The sequence below is a fragment of the Drosophila obscura genome, unplaced genomic scaffold (assembly GCF_018151105.1).
Source record: "Drosophila obscura isolate BZ-5 IFL unplaced genomic scaffold, ASM1815110v1 contig_186, whole genome shotgun sequence".
NCBI lineage: Eukaryota > Metazoa > Arthropoda > Insecta > Diptera > Drosophilidae > Drosophila > Drosophila obscura.
Genome location: NW_024542774.1, coordinates 5,952,907 through 5,967,137, shown reverse-complemented (window position 1 = coordinate 5,967,137; position 14,231 = coordinate 5,952,907). Strand labels below are relative to the sequence as shown.

Genomic DNA, 14,231 nt, shown 5'->3' with positions numbered 1-14,231 from the left:
TTAATCGAAATTAATAATCAATTAATAAATGTTCTTATGCATTCTACAACCAAGAGTTTCCCTTTTATTTCTATAATCTCTCGAAATGTAAGCCCTTTTCCAACACTTAAACTCATTCCCTACCTAAAATTAAATTTTGCAGCGCTGACAAAAGACATGCGAAACCAAATAGCAGACAGTTCGCCATCGCCAGGGGCCACATCGATGATGGGGAGCAACAGCTCAGAAAGCTGGGATGGCAAATATGAATCCACATCCACATTCGACTCGATGCAGACATCTTCGACGGCTTCATTGCAGCCACAGCAGCAGGCAAAGGTACAGGAACCAGGTACAGACATGCCCAAGGGCAGGCTGGGACCTGGTCTGCTCCTATTCCCCGGCACCGCTGAAAGACATCAGCATAATCCGGCCACCAATTGCACGGCCAGAGAGCAGGACGCTATTGGAGGGACAAAAACTATTCCAAATGCTAATGACGACCACGTTGCCATTAATCAGCAGCGACAGCGCAGCATTCGCTGCATTCGACGACCACCACTGTGGCAGCCGCCGCCACCCTTGACCAGGACATCAAAGGAGGGTCCAGAGGAGCGGGAGCAAGTCCCAGAGCAAAGCCCGGACGAAAATCAGGGCTCAAAATTGGGGGCCAAAGTGCATTCATTCATAATCGAGTTCCTGCAGGGCTCCTCCATACATGGCTTCATCTATTTGGCCAAACTCGGTTTGAATTTCGTCGAACGGTGAGTCCAGTTACTATGATTTTAGGGAGAATTAGGTTTCTCAATGGGCAGCTCGTTTGCACAATTGAATGCATGAATGAAAATGGGCAAAAAAATTTCATTCCATGGCCCATCCAATATTCAATGGGAGGATCCTTTGGTGAGTTGAATGTGTAATATAGTTATATCTTTGGAGACGACAAACAGCGAAAGATTTTTAAAGCTGGTGATGCAGGAGGTGCGAAAGACAGCGAGGAGGTTTCTTAAAGTAAAATTCCAGTTTAGAGCTTCAGAACTGTTCCAGATAGCATCCCCTGTCCGCCCACCATCCCACCCTTCTCATTCAACCCTTAACTTACTAATCAAATATTTGGCTAACATTTCCACTCAATTAATTTACAAGTGAAATTACAGTTAAGCCTCATTACGGACCCAAAAACGCGGCCACAAACCGCAAGTAGAACTTTGCCACGGGATTATTTTAGTTCTGGTTTACCGCTAACCCCTTTCATATCCCTTACCGTCCATAAAGTGGAAAACTAAAGCGACACAAAACTATAAGTCGAGGACTTATAAGGGAACTTCCCCGCCCCCAAAGGCAGGGCCACGTGCGGGTTGAAGATTTCGATCTGCCGCAGAACAGAACTCCCCACAAACAGGAGGAGGAGCGGGGCTAAGAGAAGTGCGTGTCAAGGTCCTGTGCCGCGCTCTCTCTCTCCATGGAAATGTCTGCTATATTTTTCTACACATCTTCCGTTTTGTGAGTGTGTGGTTCGGGGGGGAGGAATTTGTATTTTTGTGCGGTGCAATAAATCCTTAAAAACTGACATGACATGACAAACAGGATTACACACAACCAGAGAGAGAGAGAGAGAGTGAGGGAGTGTTGGTCTTGGTCCTGGTCCAGGCCCTCGTCCGGTGGCAAGGCTTAAATTGGCAACACACTCGCAAGTGGCAGAACGGAAGGGCAGCCCGGATGCAGAGAGCGGAGTGGAGCAGAGAGTAACGGAGGTGGGAAATCTGTCAGAACAGCAGGCTGAGGGCTAATTAGTGGATAACAGCCAGGCCAAGCGTCCACTGAAAGAAATTAAAGAACAACTTGAGAGGTGAATTTCCTCCTATAAATATTCCACCTATAAGTATTTTTTTTATATTCAAAAAAACAGAAAGATTACTTTAAAATTTTCACATAAGCGAAATAATTTCGAGGGGAAAATAATTACGAATTATCTGAAATATTGCATTTAAGCGCAAGCGATTCTGTGGGAGTCTACACTGTTTCTTACAGTTTAATCTCCACTTTGTTCCATCTAAATTCAGTTCAATTACAATTATTGTTAGTTTTTTGGACATGATAGCCCTCCCCCAAACACCACTGACAGGTGCAGCCAACCCCCAAAAAGGGGAGCTGCAAAGGTGAAATTCAAGAAGAGGAGGAGGTCACGCAGAAGCTAAGCTTTAATTAACACGCTTTTTTCTCACTCCAACTATCATGCCAATGATTTGTGAGGGCAAAATTTTTCCTGTGAATTTATACCCCAACCGGAATTTGTATTTATTTATTTCCGGCCGTACAAAAATAAAACAGTGGTGAAATATGCTTTGCCATGACAAAAAATCAGCTTGTGACGCACAAATTTCTGGATTATACACGACTCCCAACCCAGGGCTTAAGCCCACCCTGCACTTTGCTTGGCAAACTACCAGATTTCCCACAAAAATATACGAGGTATATCTGATGAAAATAACCCACACAGAAAACAAACTGAAAAGCAAAAAAATAAAAAAAGAAGACAAGTGGAAATGCATAAACCTGAGGGAAAGAGTCTGTGTCGCTGACATGTGATAACCTCAATTTCACAAGCGTTGATATGGCAACTACCTTATATGAGGGCTTTTCCGTCAGGACAGGTGGCTGTAGCTGTGGCTGTGCCTGGGGTGGCAGGAGGTGCATAATCCGGATCCAAAAACTCCAAATGCAAATGCAAAACACGCACAGGATTAGGGTCGTCGTGTCTATGGGAGAGCAGCAGCATCGAGCAGTCGAGTTTCAGACCGAACTCTGTCGAAACTCAAGCGATTTATTTCAGAGAAAAAAAAGGTGCAGTAAAGCCATCAATGAATGGAAAAAAAGTAGATAAGAATGGAAGAATTTGGCAGATTTAAACTACCATTTCAGCATCATCAATGCTGCCCAGCCTTAGTAGGTCTTTTTAGTCATGCTTCTCTTTGATTCTACGAAGGATCTTCGTTTAAGGACTGAGCAAGCACCTGTCTCTCTCCCAATTAAAAGCAGATCTTTTTGATTCAAACTCATAAAAACTTTTATGAAAATATTCAAACATCACAAATTATAGAAAATTCGCAGTTTCTGTTTGCTTTTGGGGAATTCATTGAGGAATCTCGCTTGCCGCATTCTCGACATATGATATCCCACAGCAACAACAAAAATCCAAGTTTAGAAATTTCTGATTCGCATAACTCCGCTAAGGCGTACGCATGAATTCTAAAATCCGAATACTCACAGTCAATGCCGCAAAACAACCCTTCCTGAATGCCATGCCGCATGCAGATGGATTCCCCGTTCTCTACGTCCTCACAAAACGAGTATTACGGCATCAAATATGCATCACTGGGCCTCATTCACGCACAAATTTCATGCATATGAGTGGCGAGATGATGAAACAAAGCAAATAAATTGCACACACCAGACAGACAGTGGAGGAAAATGTCAGTGGGGAAGTGGGAGGGATACGACAATGCGTCTGTCATATATGATGTCCAAAAGGAATTTTGTGGTGTTAGACAAAGTACAGCAACTCAACTGTCACAGAGACGCAAAGACCTTACGAAAAAAAAAACCACATACAAAATAATATAACAAAACAAAAAAAAAAACAAAAATGTTTGGAAAATTAAAAGCCAAGCCAGGAATGACAGTGTGTCTGCGCTTTTGAAAGCTTTATGAGCCATTGCTGGCATCAAACTGTCATTGTGGACGATGTCATACGCCAGAAATGGGAAATTCTCCAAGGATTTTTGGCGACTTGTGTCTCAGTTCACAGTGCTCAAAATGGCAAAGAAAAAGGGTTGGAAAAGCATTGACGCGTTCATTGACTCCTGCTCCGGGCCTGCTTCGCATTTGGCCATAATTCTTTTGACGCGAATATTCCCGCATAATGCTCACAGAAAAGTTTACACGCAATAGATTTTTATGTCCTTTGGGCGAGTGCACACACCCAACAGCAGTGCGAATTATTCCAATGATTGCCATACATCAGTTTTGACTGCTGCTACATTCGGTAGGAAATCCTACAGAATACTTTTCCGCTTGCATAAAATTCCACAAACATTTCATAGAAATAAACGGCAGACTCTGTCTCTGTGACTCCCTTTTGCGATGCTAAGCGATTCCCTCTACTACGAAATATTCAGCAAAAGGCAAGCGCTATCCAATGATATCCATAGTTTGATTCTCCTCTTGTTGCAGAATGATCTGGTTCGCATTCATCTGTGTGGCCCTGTTTAGCATCATCTCCTTGAGCAAGCGGACATGGCAGCGCTTCCAAACCTCCCCGATGGTCATATCCATGGATCGGAACAAGTTGGTGTGGAACACGAGCTTCCCCTCGCTGACCGTGTGCCCCCACAAGCGTATCGATGAGCTCAAAGTGGAGGAGTATATAATGTAAGTGAATCCCTAAATCTTACAACCTTAAAACCGTCGGCAATCGCTTTTTTTTCTCTCTCTCTGATGGGACACAGCTCCCATGGGGAGGACTTTGAGACCGAGGAGGATCAAGAGGATTTCCGTGATTTTATTGTGAAACTTGCGAGCCTCACATACGACAACTTGGAGACGCTGCCACTGAACAAGTCGTTCGGGATTTCGGGTGAAAAGTACTTGGATTTGCTTTATGAATTGAAATGGGCCTTCGAGCCGGAAATCAGCAGCGGCGCCGCCGTCAAAATGTTCATCTATGAGACCCAAACGGAGTTTGGCATTTGCCATGCCGTCAACTCGTTGGTCGCCCGTTACAATTCCTTTGAGTGAGTGGCGGATGGGGCGCTGGGACATATCCGGATATGATTTTATGACTTTGTGCATGCCATATCCATTCGCATTCTTTGCAGCTATTGGCGCTCAAATGATTGGAGTATCTTGGACCATGGGGATCGTGTGACAGTGCATCCGTTGGATGGTGAAATCTACGCTCAGATTATCAACCTATCGACGGCCTACGATGTCTACTTCCATGGAGCTGGGGATGTGCCCAGCATATCCAAGCAGCGCTACACATTCCCAGAGAGCGACTACACCACCGTAGAGTTGATTGCCCTGGAAATCTATACGAATGAGGAGGCCAGAGCGTGAGCTATGCAATTTTCTCTCTCTCTCTCCCTAGAGAACTCTTTAATCCCTGAATCTTTGTGGGACAGTTTCACCACCAAACAGAGGAGCTGTCGCTTTAACTATGAGGCCGAGGACATGCAGTCGGTGCCCATCTATAGCTTTGGTCTCTGCCTCTCCGAATGTCGCATGTTCTTCGCTCTGCGTGCCTGCGGTTGCATTCCCCACTTTTACAGGAACCGCCGTGAGCATAATCATATTCCATTCACCCATTCATCCATCCAGCCTTCTCATCCACATAGTAGTTGCCCCACTTAATTGTCTCCATTAAAGTTAACTTTTATGTGCCGGACGATGCGGCATTAATGCTGCTACTCGTTTTATGGCGCCAAATTTGGTCATAAAATGCTTAAATTCTCGTAGTTTAAGTTGAAACTTCTCGTCATCCCCACCCCACCCCACCGATTATGTATCTGTCTCTCACTCACACATTTTCTCCACTCCATCTCTTCCTTGTACCGTGTCCCGTCTTCCGTCAGTCCGGAATGGACGCCGACTCCCTGTTTGCGGCCTGGAGGGCATCGGCTGTTTGGTCAGAATTAAACGTGAGTAATTTTTAACTCCAACCCCTTGGTACATGCAAATATTTAACCTGCCCGGGAAATTCGATTTAAATTTTTCGATGGAAAAAATATTTTACAGAAATTTCCTAGAACGTGACCATAATTTTATAAAGGCAAAGGTTGGGGTAGCACAGCCTGTTGCTTCAAGGGCATGGGATGACATTCATAGGCGGGAGTCAACATCTTGGACATAGACATGACTTGGGCATCATTAGAAATTTGAATATTGAATAAACAAAAGTAGGAGACTGGTGGATACTTAATCTGTTGGATACTTTGATCTATTGACTGTTTATACAAAATATTTTATATGAGAAAGTAGTTGTAGAGCAGCAATCATAAGGAATGATTTTTTTTTCATTTAACTTTACCCTCCAGGCGAGATAATCTCATTGAAATCGGATAAATACAAAATCAACTGCAATTGTTTGGCCAACTGTGACGACTCCAACTTCTTTGTGCAGTCCCATGTAAGTAGATTTTCCTCCTGCTGAAGCGCCATCGAGCGGTCGTTAAGCCCCCCGCCATACCGCATTTCAAGTGGAAAAATTACAGAATATTTTTGGGAGCATTCTCTTCGCCTTAAACAAACATCACAAAATTGTAGTCCGGGCTATAAAAAATAATAAGCACAAAAGTTGCACGGAACCGGGACGCCTTGAAATATGCAATTATTGTATTTCAGGGTCTTCATGGAAGGAGCAGCGCGATTCGAAGCAAAAAGTTTTTTCCAACTTTTTTCGCGCTCTGTGCAGCGAAAGTTTCGTACATTTAATAATAATTTTTGCTTACTTGCCTTATTATGTTGATGATGTTGTTTTTGTTGTTGTTTTTGTTCTGCTTCTTATTACGCTTAATACTGATACTATCTTTTTTCTCTTTCACACACTTTATATTCCATTCACTTTGGTCCTGTTGTGGATAGCGCTCGCGTGTCTGGTTTTTGGGCGCTAATCTACAGTGGGGCATAATCGATTATCCCAAAATGCAGCTCCGCCGCGATGTACTCTTCTCCTTTGCAGATGTGCTGGGTGAGTATATCGGACTCTAGGAGAACGACTCACTTTTCGCACTTTTTCTTTCCCAGTTTATATTGGCGGCCTGGTGGGTTTCTTTCTGGGCTGCAGCGCTTTGAGCTTCACCGAGATCATATATTACTTCACAGCCCGATTTGTGCGGCGCATGTTCTTCAATTAAATGAATAAAAAATACACGAATTAATTTTTGTTTAATCACTCACCAGAAATATAATAAAACTTTTAACTCACCTTTACACGGACTTGCAAATAAAATTAAATTATAGTCATCCTTTGACGAATCCACTTTTTTATAGGCTACTTCAAACGTGTGTACATCTATATAGGGATGATATGTCAGGGTTAGTATCGATTGCTGATCGTTGGGCAATAAACAAATGATCTGCCTGCCCCCCACATGTGAGGTTATGTGCCGCTGACGTCCTAAAATCACTCCCAACTATTTATTGGCCAAACATAAACACAGACGCGCCTCTAATCAATAATAAAATAAAATTGTTGCAAAGTTGGCAAAAATCATACCATTCGACCGCTCCCTCTGCTCGAGAACTACATAGATGAACCTTCAATTTGTCCATCTCGTGCATCGTCGCTGGCATTTCAATGAATCGTTTACTTTAGCAAGGATGTGTCGGGGAGGGGTCCAGAGTGGGGAAGCGGGTGAAGTCGCTCAGTCATTCAGTCAGACAGACATCTTACGACGACAAATTGCCTTCGCCCCGTTGTTGGCTTTTGTATTTTTGCCAACCTTGTCGATTTCTATTAGGGTCGTGTGTCTGTCTCTCTCCTCCTTTTCTGCATTGAAATGAACTCTTGTCTTGTGCTCCTATGTACAAATACATCTGCGTGTGTGTTTGTGTGCGTTTAATATTTGCTGTTCGTTTATGCCAAATAATTTGTAGCGTTATTTTGCTTCAGCAATTGTTTATTTGTGTGGAAATATGTCTATTCTGCTCACCCGCTCTATTTTCCTCGCTTACTGTATTTATTTTCTGATCGACTACTCGCTGTTCTCACTTTTTCCTTTCCAACTGCTCGCAAGTATAGTTGAACTCTTCACTCATTAGCTGTATGGCTGATCATCTCACATATTTTGCTTATTATACCCTTGGAAAGAGTTGTACTATTTTCACCAAATGTTTCTAACTATGTACTCTGTAAGGTATGCATATATTTATAAATATTTATATGCTTCAGTCGATATCAATTTGTATTAACACGTACATATCAGTCTGGCCTTTTGTCTGGTTAGTTAACCACAATCGGTCTGTAAGAGTATCAAACTATTCGACCCCCTTTCTTGTCTTTGCTTGAATTTTGCTTGTTACACACACACACCTACGCATACATCCGAACATTTACAGTTTCCACAACCGGATGAACTGTAACTGCCAACAAATGAATAAATTCCTCCTGCTCTTCCTATTGTTTGTACTATTTTTCTTATTGTCATGTCATCAATAAATGAGTGGAGAAATAAGTTAGAATTGGTAAAATAACTGGGTCAGTGGCCGGCTCTGTGTAGCAGAATTGTAACGGGGGGAAGCAGAAGAAAAAGGAGAGTGATAGTGAGATAGACTCTAGAATCTGCAAAGCAAGTCCAACAGAGGAGTCAGTGAGAGGAATGTACATGTAGAGAGTTTAATACATACATATGTACACACATGTACATATGTATGCGTACCTCACCCCCGCCACGCAAAACACAATGTTGATTTCAATGGCTTCTCATATTTTTTTTATGCAAAACCACAACCATACCACACAATAAAACCTCAAAGGAATGGACAGCTTCCAGAAGTGTAATCTTTGCACCTTTTCAATAGCAGGGCAGACGAGATGGTGGCTTCAATCCACGTGAGAATTGTCTGCAAACGCCCCCTCACCCACACATGTTGCAATTATGTAGGAATAAAAGGGACTGCGAGGGCACGCTGTCCCGTGCATTGAAGGCACGTGGGTGCGAGGCAAAGGACTTTGATGTTGAAAGAGACCCCAAAGGGGTTGCAGCGATTATTTTATCGCATAAATTTCGGAATTATTGAAATGTATTGTAGAAAAGTTCATTGTTGCAAAAGAAAAAGGATGCGGCCATTGGGGAGCCGGCTATGTGCACGCGCCGAACCTTCATTGTTCGGTAACATTAGAGCAGTATTTTAGTGTATTCGTACGTTAATATCAATAAACGGATAATATATTACCTGTACAATCTTTTTATTATATGCTATTTATCACCTTTTTATTAAATCGGACTATTGCGTGCAAGTTGCACTTTCGCGATCTTTTTAGGAAGCTATGTGCCACAGGTGTGTTTGGTGAGAGCATCGCGGACACACGACCATTGGAGAGCCGACGCACATTCTCCTACAATCTCATAGTCCAGTTTTAATATTTCATATTAATATATTCGCTTGCTAATATCAATAAATAACATCTGTACAATGTATTTTACTATTTTTAAACGTTTTTCTCACTTTTTTGCGATTTTTCCCGCTCTTTACATGCCAGTGATGGCGACATCTGTCGCAATTTCTGGCAGTCATCAGCACTCAGATCTGGTATTTTAATACCGCTTATAGCCTACGCACACTGGACACATCTCGGGGTAACGGTTTTTCATATGTAAAATGACCTACTCCCACTAGCACCATCCAGCATATAAAATACGAAAAATAATACTTAAACATACAAAGTGGTACAAAATAAAATAAACTTAATGATCCATACCATTAATTGGTACACACAAGAGATTCTAGGAAGCCAGAAAGCTAGATCTGGTGCCAGGTGATGGTATTTGTATGGTATATTAATGGTATATTTAATACATTTTTTGGTATATTTCATCAAATTTGTAGTATATTGTGATAATACGCTTTAGGGCAATTTTAGCCTGTTTTCAATGCTGAATCATTGCCCCGCAAAATTTAATTAACTGCACAAAACGGTTTTTATTGCAGTGCCGGTGGAGGTGTGCAGCTTAAAAAACCAATTTCATATTTCTATTCGTAGCAGCCGAAATGCAGAAGGTTCTACTGCTGCTGGCCACTTGCCTGGCCTTGGCCGTGGCCGATTCCAACTCGCGTTTGCTGCGAGTGCCGCTAAATAGATTCCAGTCGGCCCGCAGACATTTCGCCGATGTTGGTACAGAGCTGAAACAATTGCGCATTAGATATGGAGGAGGCGATGTGCCCGAACCCCTGTCCAACTACATGGATGCCCAATACTACGGACCCATATCGATCGGATCTCCGCCGCAAAGCTTCAGGGTGGTCTTCGACACCGGCTCATCGAATCTGTGGGTGCCGTCCAAGAAGTGCCATCTGACCAACATTGCCTGCCTGATGCACAACAAATATGATGCCAGTAAGTCGTCGACCTACGCCAAGAACGGAACCACCTTTGCCATCCAGTACGGCTCGGGCAGTCTTTCCGGCTACCTATCCACCGACACACTATCGATGGGTGGCCTGGACATCAAGGGTCAGACATTTGCTGAGGCACTGAGCGAGCCCGGTCTGGTGTTTGTCGCTGCCAAGTTCGACGGCATTCTCGGACTCGGCTACAGCTCCATCTCTGTGGATGGAGTCAAGCCTCCATTCTACAAAATGTACGAACAGGGCCTGATCTCGTCGCCTGTGTTCTCCTTCTACTTGAATCGAGATCCGGCTAGCCCTGAGGGTGGTGAAATCATTTTCGGTGGCTCCGATCCCAAGCACTACACCGGAGACTTCACCTACTTGCCCGTCACCCGCAAGGCCTACTGGCAAATCAAAATGGACTCGGCCGCCATTGGCGATCTGGAGCTGTGCAAAGGTGGCTGCCAAGTAATTGCCGACACTGGCACCTCTCTCATCGCCGCTCCCATGGCTGAGGCGACCTCGATCAATCAGAAGATTGGTGGCACCCCCATTATTGGTGGCGAGGTAAGCTTTCAACTTGAAGTGCCCAACGGAAATGTATTCTAGTCTGTATTTTGCTTCTAGTATATCGTTTCCTGCGACTTGATCCCCAAACTGCCGGTCATCAAGTTCGTGCTGGGTGGCAAAACCTTTGAGCTGGAGGGCAAGGACTATATTCTCCGTGTGGCCCAAATGGGCAAAACCATTTGTCTGTCTGGTTTCATGGGCATTGACATCCCCCCACCAAATGGACCGCTCTGGATTCTGGGTGATGTCTTCATTGGCAAATACTACACCGAGTTTGACATGGGCAATGACCGTGTGGGCTTTGCAGATGCTAAGTGAACAATTAAATACATTATACTCCAACACTAAAGTGTACTTTATAGCGCCCTCAATTGGGACTTTTCCTCGATTGAAATCGTGAAATAAATATTACCTTATGTATACCATTTCTTTGTTTGCTCCGGAGTTGTTATTGTCGCGACAGGCGATCAACTTTTTGCAATATTATCAGCACAACTTTTTTTCCCTTTGTTGTGATTTGATAAGGCTTGAGAATGGTTTAATATATTATGTATGTACATTGTACAATGTACATATATACGATTTTTCTGTGGTTGATTTTTTTAATTGCATTTGTCATGAAAATTACGGAGGTTGGCACAGCGCATCACGATCCGCTGACTATTAATTAAATCTATATAATATATATTCGTTTACATGTATGCATAATGGGATGTAGAAAGCTTAGGCTGATAAGAAATTTACTGGGACTCAGCAGTACCAACACTCGTCCATACATTTTTCAGTATCTTCTTGCCATCGAGGTGCAGACTGAGTCAACTTCAATATCAATCAGTTCTATAATCGCCCAGTATTAAATAACCATGATATACAGAAATGACTTGAATAATTTTGGTCGAAAGTTGACTGCTATGAAACGATTAAGCTGGCTGCTATGAAACCTCCAGAGCTGTTCACATTTTCAACTGGCAGATCTTTATTTCTGTATAATTAATACATACCAACTGAAAGGGACATTTAATATGGAATTTCTCTCTTTAAGCCTCAGCTAAATTTAATTTTAAATGTTTGCCATTTGCTTCACGTAGATAGATCCGCTCCTGTTTCACCTACATATTTCTAGTTTGTTATCAGATAGGCTTTTGCCTGGGCTACGAGATAGCCTATAGACCTATAGCACGATCTGAAAACAATTGACGCGTGTGAGCTCTGCTCTTCCGGATTAGGCTTAACTCTGACGTCCAACATTCAGCATAAAACTCCATAGAGAGCTTTTTGGCGAACCTCTTAATATGTACATATATAAATACGTTTATATCGCTTTGGAATCGTCAATGAAAGTTCTCATGTGCGGTCATAGTGCCCATGGAGCGTACTTTGTACCCTTGACTGAATCAGCACGAAGCACGAATGGGCCAACGCCGAGAACTCTGTACAGATACTTACACTCGGACATAGTGCCATTATGTAGTGGATTTGTAAACAATGAGTTTATTAGACAATAAAAATAGAATTTGGATAGATAGGGCGTTAGGTGACCGTTTAATACTAGGCAAAGACACTAAACTAGTAGATACAGGGTAGCGTGCTTCTGGGACTTGAACTTGTTATTTCGACTTGACATTGGTCGCCAGATCGTCATCGGACGTCGTTGTGGCGTCCGTTGGCGCCGCCAAATCCTCACTGGAGGCGACGGTCACTATTTCGGGTTGGATCTCAACGGTCTTGGCGGTGCTCAGGCTTGGCTCACGCTCCTCGTCAGACTCTGTCGACTCACGGATTAGCTGGAGCGGGGTGATTAGGTTGCTATCTGGCACCTTGTACATATCACAGGTTTCGTTCACATAGCGGTTGAATACGTCCGGCTTGTCCGCGTACACATGGTGGCCGGCGCCAGTTACGATCTTGATGTCCACCATTTTGTTGCCCCGCTGGGACTTGATCTTCTCGCCCGAGGAGGAGTCGATCCAGGAGCGGGATCCGTATATAAATGTGATGGGTATGTCGCTGCGCACGTCCTTGATGCGGTTGATCATCGGATGCTTGGCCCAGCCAAAGGACTGCATCATGGTGTGGAAGGCCGACTCCCCGCTGGGATTCTGGGCGTTGCACTGATGTATGTACTGGGGCAGCAGGTTGATGTCCTCCTCTATTGTGGTTTGGAACTTGCGCATTATGTCTGGTCGCGTCTTCTGCACCACCCACTGGCCAAAGGGTCCAGCTGCGCGCAGGGCCCACAGCGGATTCAACGGGGTCAGCACTCTGGCTATGGCCCTGACCCACAGGGGAATCTGTTTGGTGTTGTTGGGGTCTGTGGGCTTCTCGGGGAATCCCCATGGGTCGGCCAGCACCAGATGCTTGACGCGCTCTGGATAGCTCAAGGCGTAGCTGGAGGCTATGAAGCCACCCATCGAGTGGCCCAGCAGGATCATGTCGTTGATGTTCATCTCGCGTCGCCACTCCTCGACAGATTTGACGAACTGCTTCTCACACACCAGTGCATCCTTGGCGAAGAGGGGCCGAGAGCTGCGGCCAAAGCCGAGGATGTCCATGGCATAAACTGGTCGTCCTTTGGCAAAGGCATCCAGGTTCATCACCCATAGGGCTATGCCCGCACCTAAGCCATGCAACAGGACCAACGGCACCTCCTTGGACTCTGTGTTCATGCTTATTGTCCATATCTTGTCGGCATCGCCCACAGCCGGGCCAATGTCCACGAAAAATCCACGATACGGCAGCTTCAGATACGAGAGAATCTTCTTTTCGACGGTGCGCAACATGATCGGTGAGCTGGATGTCCAGTTAAATATCCATTTCCATAGCCAAAAACCGTTGTTTTTCGGATCCTGAAAGAGAAACAAAAATCACATTTAAATGTTGGCGAATCGAACAGCAATTTATGTACATAAATATAAATGTCATGCTAACTGAGCGCTGGCCTAGCCCCCTGTCTAGTCCATCCCCCCAGCACAGGCCACGCGTTAGACGAATTACTTAACTAACGAGAGTCAATTGCGCAGTTGGACCGAAATCGATACCCAAGCTCATGGATTTTCCTGTTTTGTTTGGTTTCCGCATTCGCTGCTCCTTACCTCTAGATCCATTCCCGAATTAAATCTCTGCGCGACTGTGGATGTAGCATTTTTGGCGATGTTGGCATCACTTCCCAATGTCAGCTCGCTCATTCTGCTCTTAATTTAGATTTTAGTCACTCTTAAGTTTGTTGCGTCAGCGCGGGGGAAATTGCACAAATTTAGAAAGGGACAAAGCGAAGCAAATGCGCACAAATACTGAAAATTAATATCACTCCTCCACCATATGCGTGTTTTATGTGTGCTACCGCCTAGAGCTCAGAAATTTAAATGTACTGACATGAAAGTAAAATCTAGTTGTACCCTTTCCTCGCCAGCTGTTTGTCGAGTTGTGATGACTTTGAACTTCTGTTTGGCTGGACTGTAATGCCTCGGTCTAATGGGTTCTTATCAATTATAATGGTGAAATAGATTTGTTGTGATTCAGTGCTTGTAGGGGCAGGGGCGACATTAACAAAACAAAAAACCAAAAACAATTGC

The 14,231-nt window shown here is 44.0% G+C and overlaps 3 protein-coding genes across 8 annotated transcripts; 2 read left to right on the top strand and 1 right to left on the bottom strand.

Annotated features, from left to right (window-relative positions):
• The first annotated feature begins 134 nt into the window (after positions 1-134).
• Positions 135-6,898, top strand: LOC111077000 (sodium channel protein Nach). Of its 4 annotated transcripts, XM_041593017.1 has the most exons (9): positions 328-743; positions 4,213-4,410; positions 4,488-4,772; positions 4,857-5,093; positions 5,163-5,345; positions 5,611-5,678; positions 6,075-6,166; positions 6,622-6,727; positions 6,784-6,898. In XM_041593017.1, exons 1-9 carry the CDS (start codon positions 340-342, stop codon positions 6,891-6,893), a joined length of 1,683 nt encoding a protein of 560 aa, XP_041448951.1. In that variant the 5' UTR covers positions 328-339; the 3' UTR covers positions 6,894-6,898. The 4 variants fall into 4 exon arrangements, with proteins under 4 accessions (XP_022226781.2, XP_022226780.2, XP_041448951.1 ...); XM_022371089.2 differs by lacking the exons at positions 5,611-5,678; positions 6,075-6,166; positions 6,622-6,727; positions 6,784-6,898 and adding an exon at positions 135-318 and having other exon boundaries at positions 505-743; positions 5,163-5,391; XM_022371088.2 differs by lacking the exons at positions 5,611-5,678; positions 6,075-6,166; positions 6,622-6,727; positions 6,784-6,898 and adding an exon at positions 135-318 and having other exon boundaries at positions 502-743; positions 5,163-5,391.
• Positions 6,899-9,637: 2,739 nt separating this feature from the next.
• LOC111077016 (lysosomal aspartic protease) lies at positions 9,638-11,079 on the top strand. Its single transcript, XM_022371118.2, has 2 exons — positions 9,638-10,656; positions 10,717-11,079. The coding sequence occupies exons 1-2, from the start codon at positions 9,751-9,753 to the stop codon at positions 10,975-10,977; spliced, it is 1,167 nt and encodes a 388-aa protein (XP_022226810.1). The 5' UTR covers positions 9,638-9,750; the 3' UTR covers positions 10,978-11,079.
• Positions 11,080-12,134: 1,055 nt separating this feature from the next.
• On the bottom strand, positions 12,135-14,167 carry LOC111077015 ((Lyso)-N-acylphosphatidylethanolamine lipase). Of its 3 annotated transcripts, none has more exons than XM_022371116.2 (2): positions 14,032-14,167; positions 12,135-13,505 (listed from the first exon to the last, which is right to left on the bottom strand). In XM_022371116.2, the coding sequence occupies exon 2, from the start codon at positions 13,437-13,439 to the stop codon at positions 12,267-12,269; it is 1,173 nt and encodes a 390-aa protein (XP_022226808.2). In that variant the 5' UTR covers positions 13,440-13,505; positions 14,032-14,167; the 3' UTR covers positions 12,135-12,266. The 3 variants fall into 3 exon arrangements, with proteins under 3 accessions (XP_022226808.2, XP_022226809.2, XP_022226806.2); XM_022371117.2 differs by having other exon boundaries at positions 14,055-14,166; XM_022371114.2 differs by lacking the exon at positions 14,032-14,167 and adding an exon at positions 13,752-14,022.
• Between the last annotated feature and the right edge of the window lie 64 nt (positions 14,168-14,231).

Excerpts from the sequence above, each read along its gene's own strand:
- LOC111077000 (XM_041593017.1), top strand. The coding sequence starts at position 340 with ATGCCCAAGGGCAGGCTGGGACCTGGTCTGCTCCTATTCCCCGGCACC. Across the intron at positions 4,773-4,856 it reads GCCCGTTACAATTCCTTTGA|CTATTGGCGCTCAAATGATT; the intron begins GTGAGTGGCGGA and ends CATTCTTTGCAG. Across the intron at positions 5,346-5,610 it reads AATCATATTCCATTCACCCA|AGTCCGGAATGGACGCCGAC; the intron begins TTCATCCATCCA and ends CCGTCTTCCGTC.
- LOC111077016 (XM_022371118.2), top strand. The coding sequence starts at position 9,751 with ATGCAGAAGGTTCTACTGCTGCTGGCCACTTGCCTGGCCTTGGCCGTG. Across the intron at positions 10,657-10,716 it reads CCCCCATTATTGGTGGCGAG|TATATCGTTTCCTGCGACTT; the intron begins GTAAGCTTTCAA and ends TTTTGCTTCTAG.
- LOC111077015 (XM_022371114.2), bottom strand. The coding sequence starts at position 13,844 with ATGAGCGAGCTGACATTGGGAAGTGATGCCAACATCGCCAAAAATGCT. Across the intron at positions 13,506-13,751 it reads ATTCGGGAATGGATCTAGAG|GATCCGAAAAACAACGGTTT; the intron begins GTAAGGAGCAGC and ends TTTCTCTTTCAG.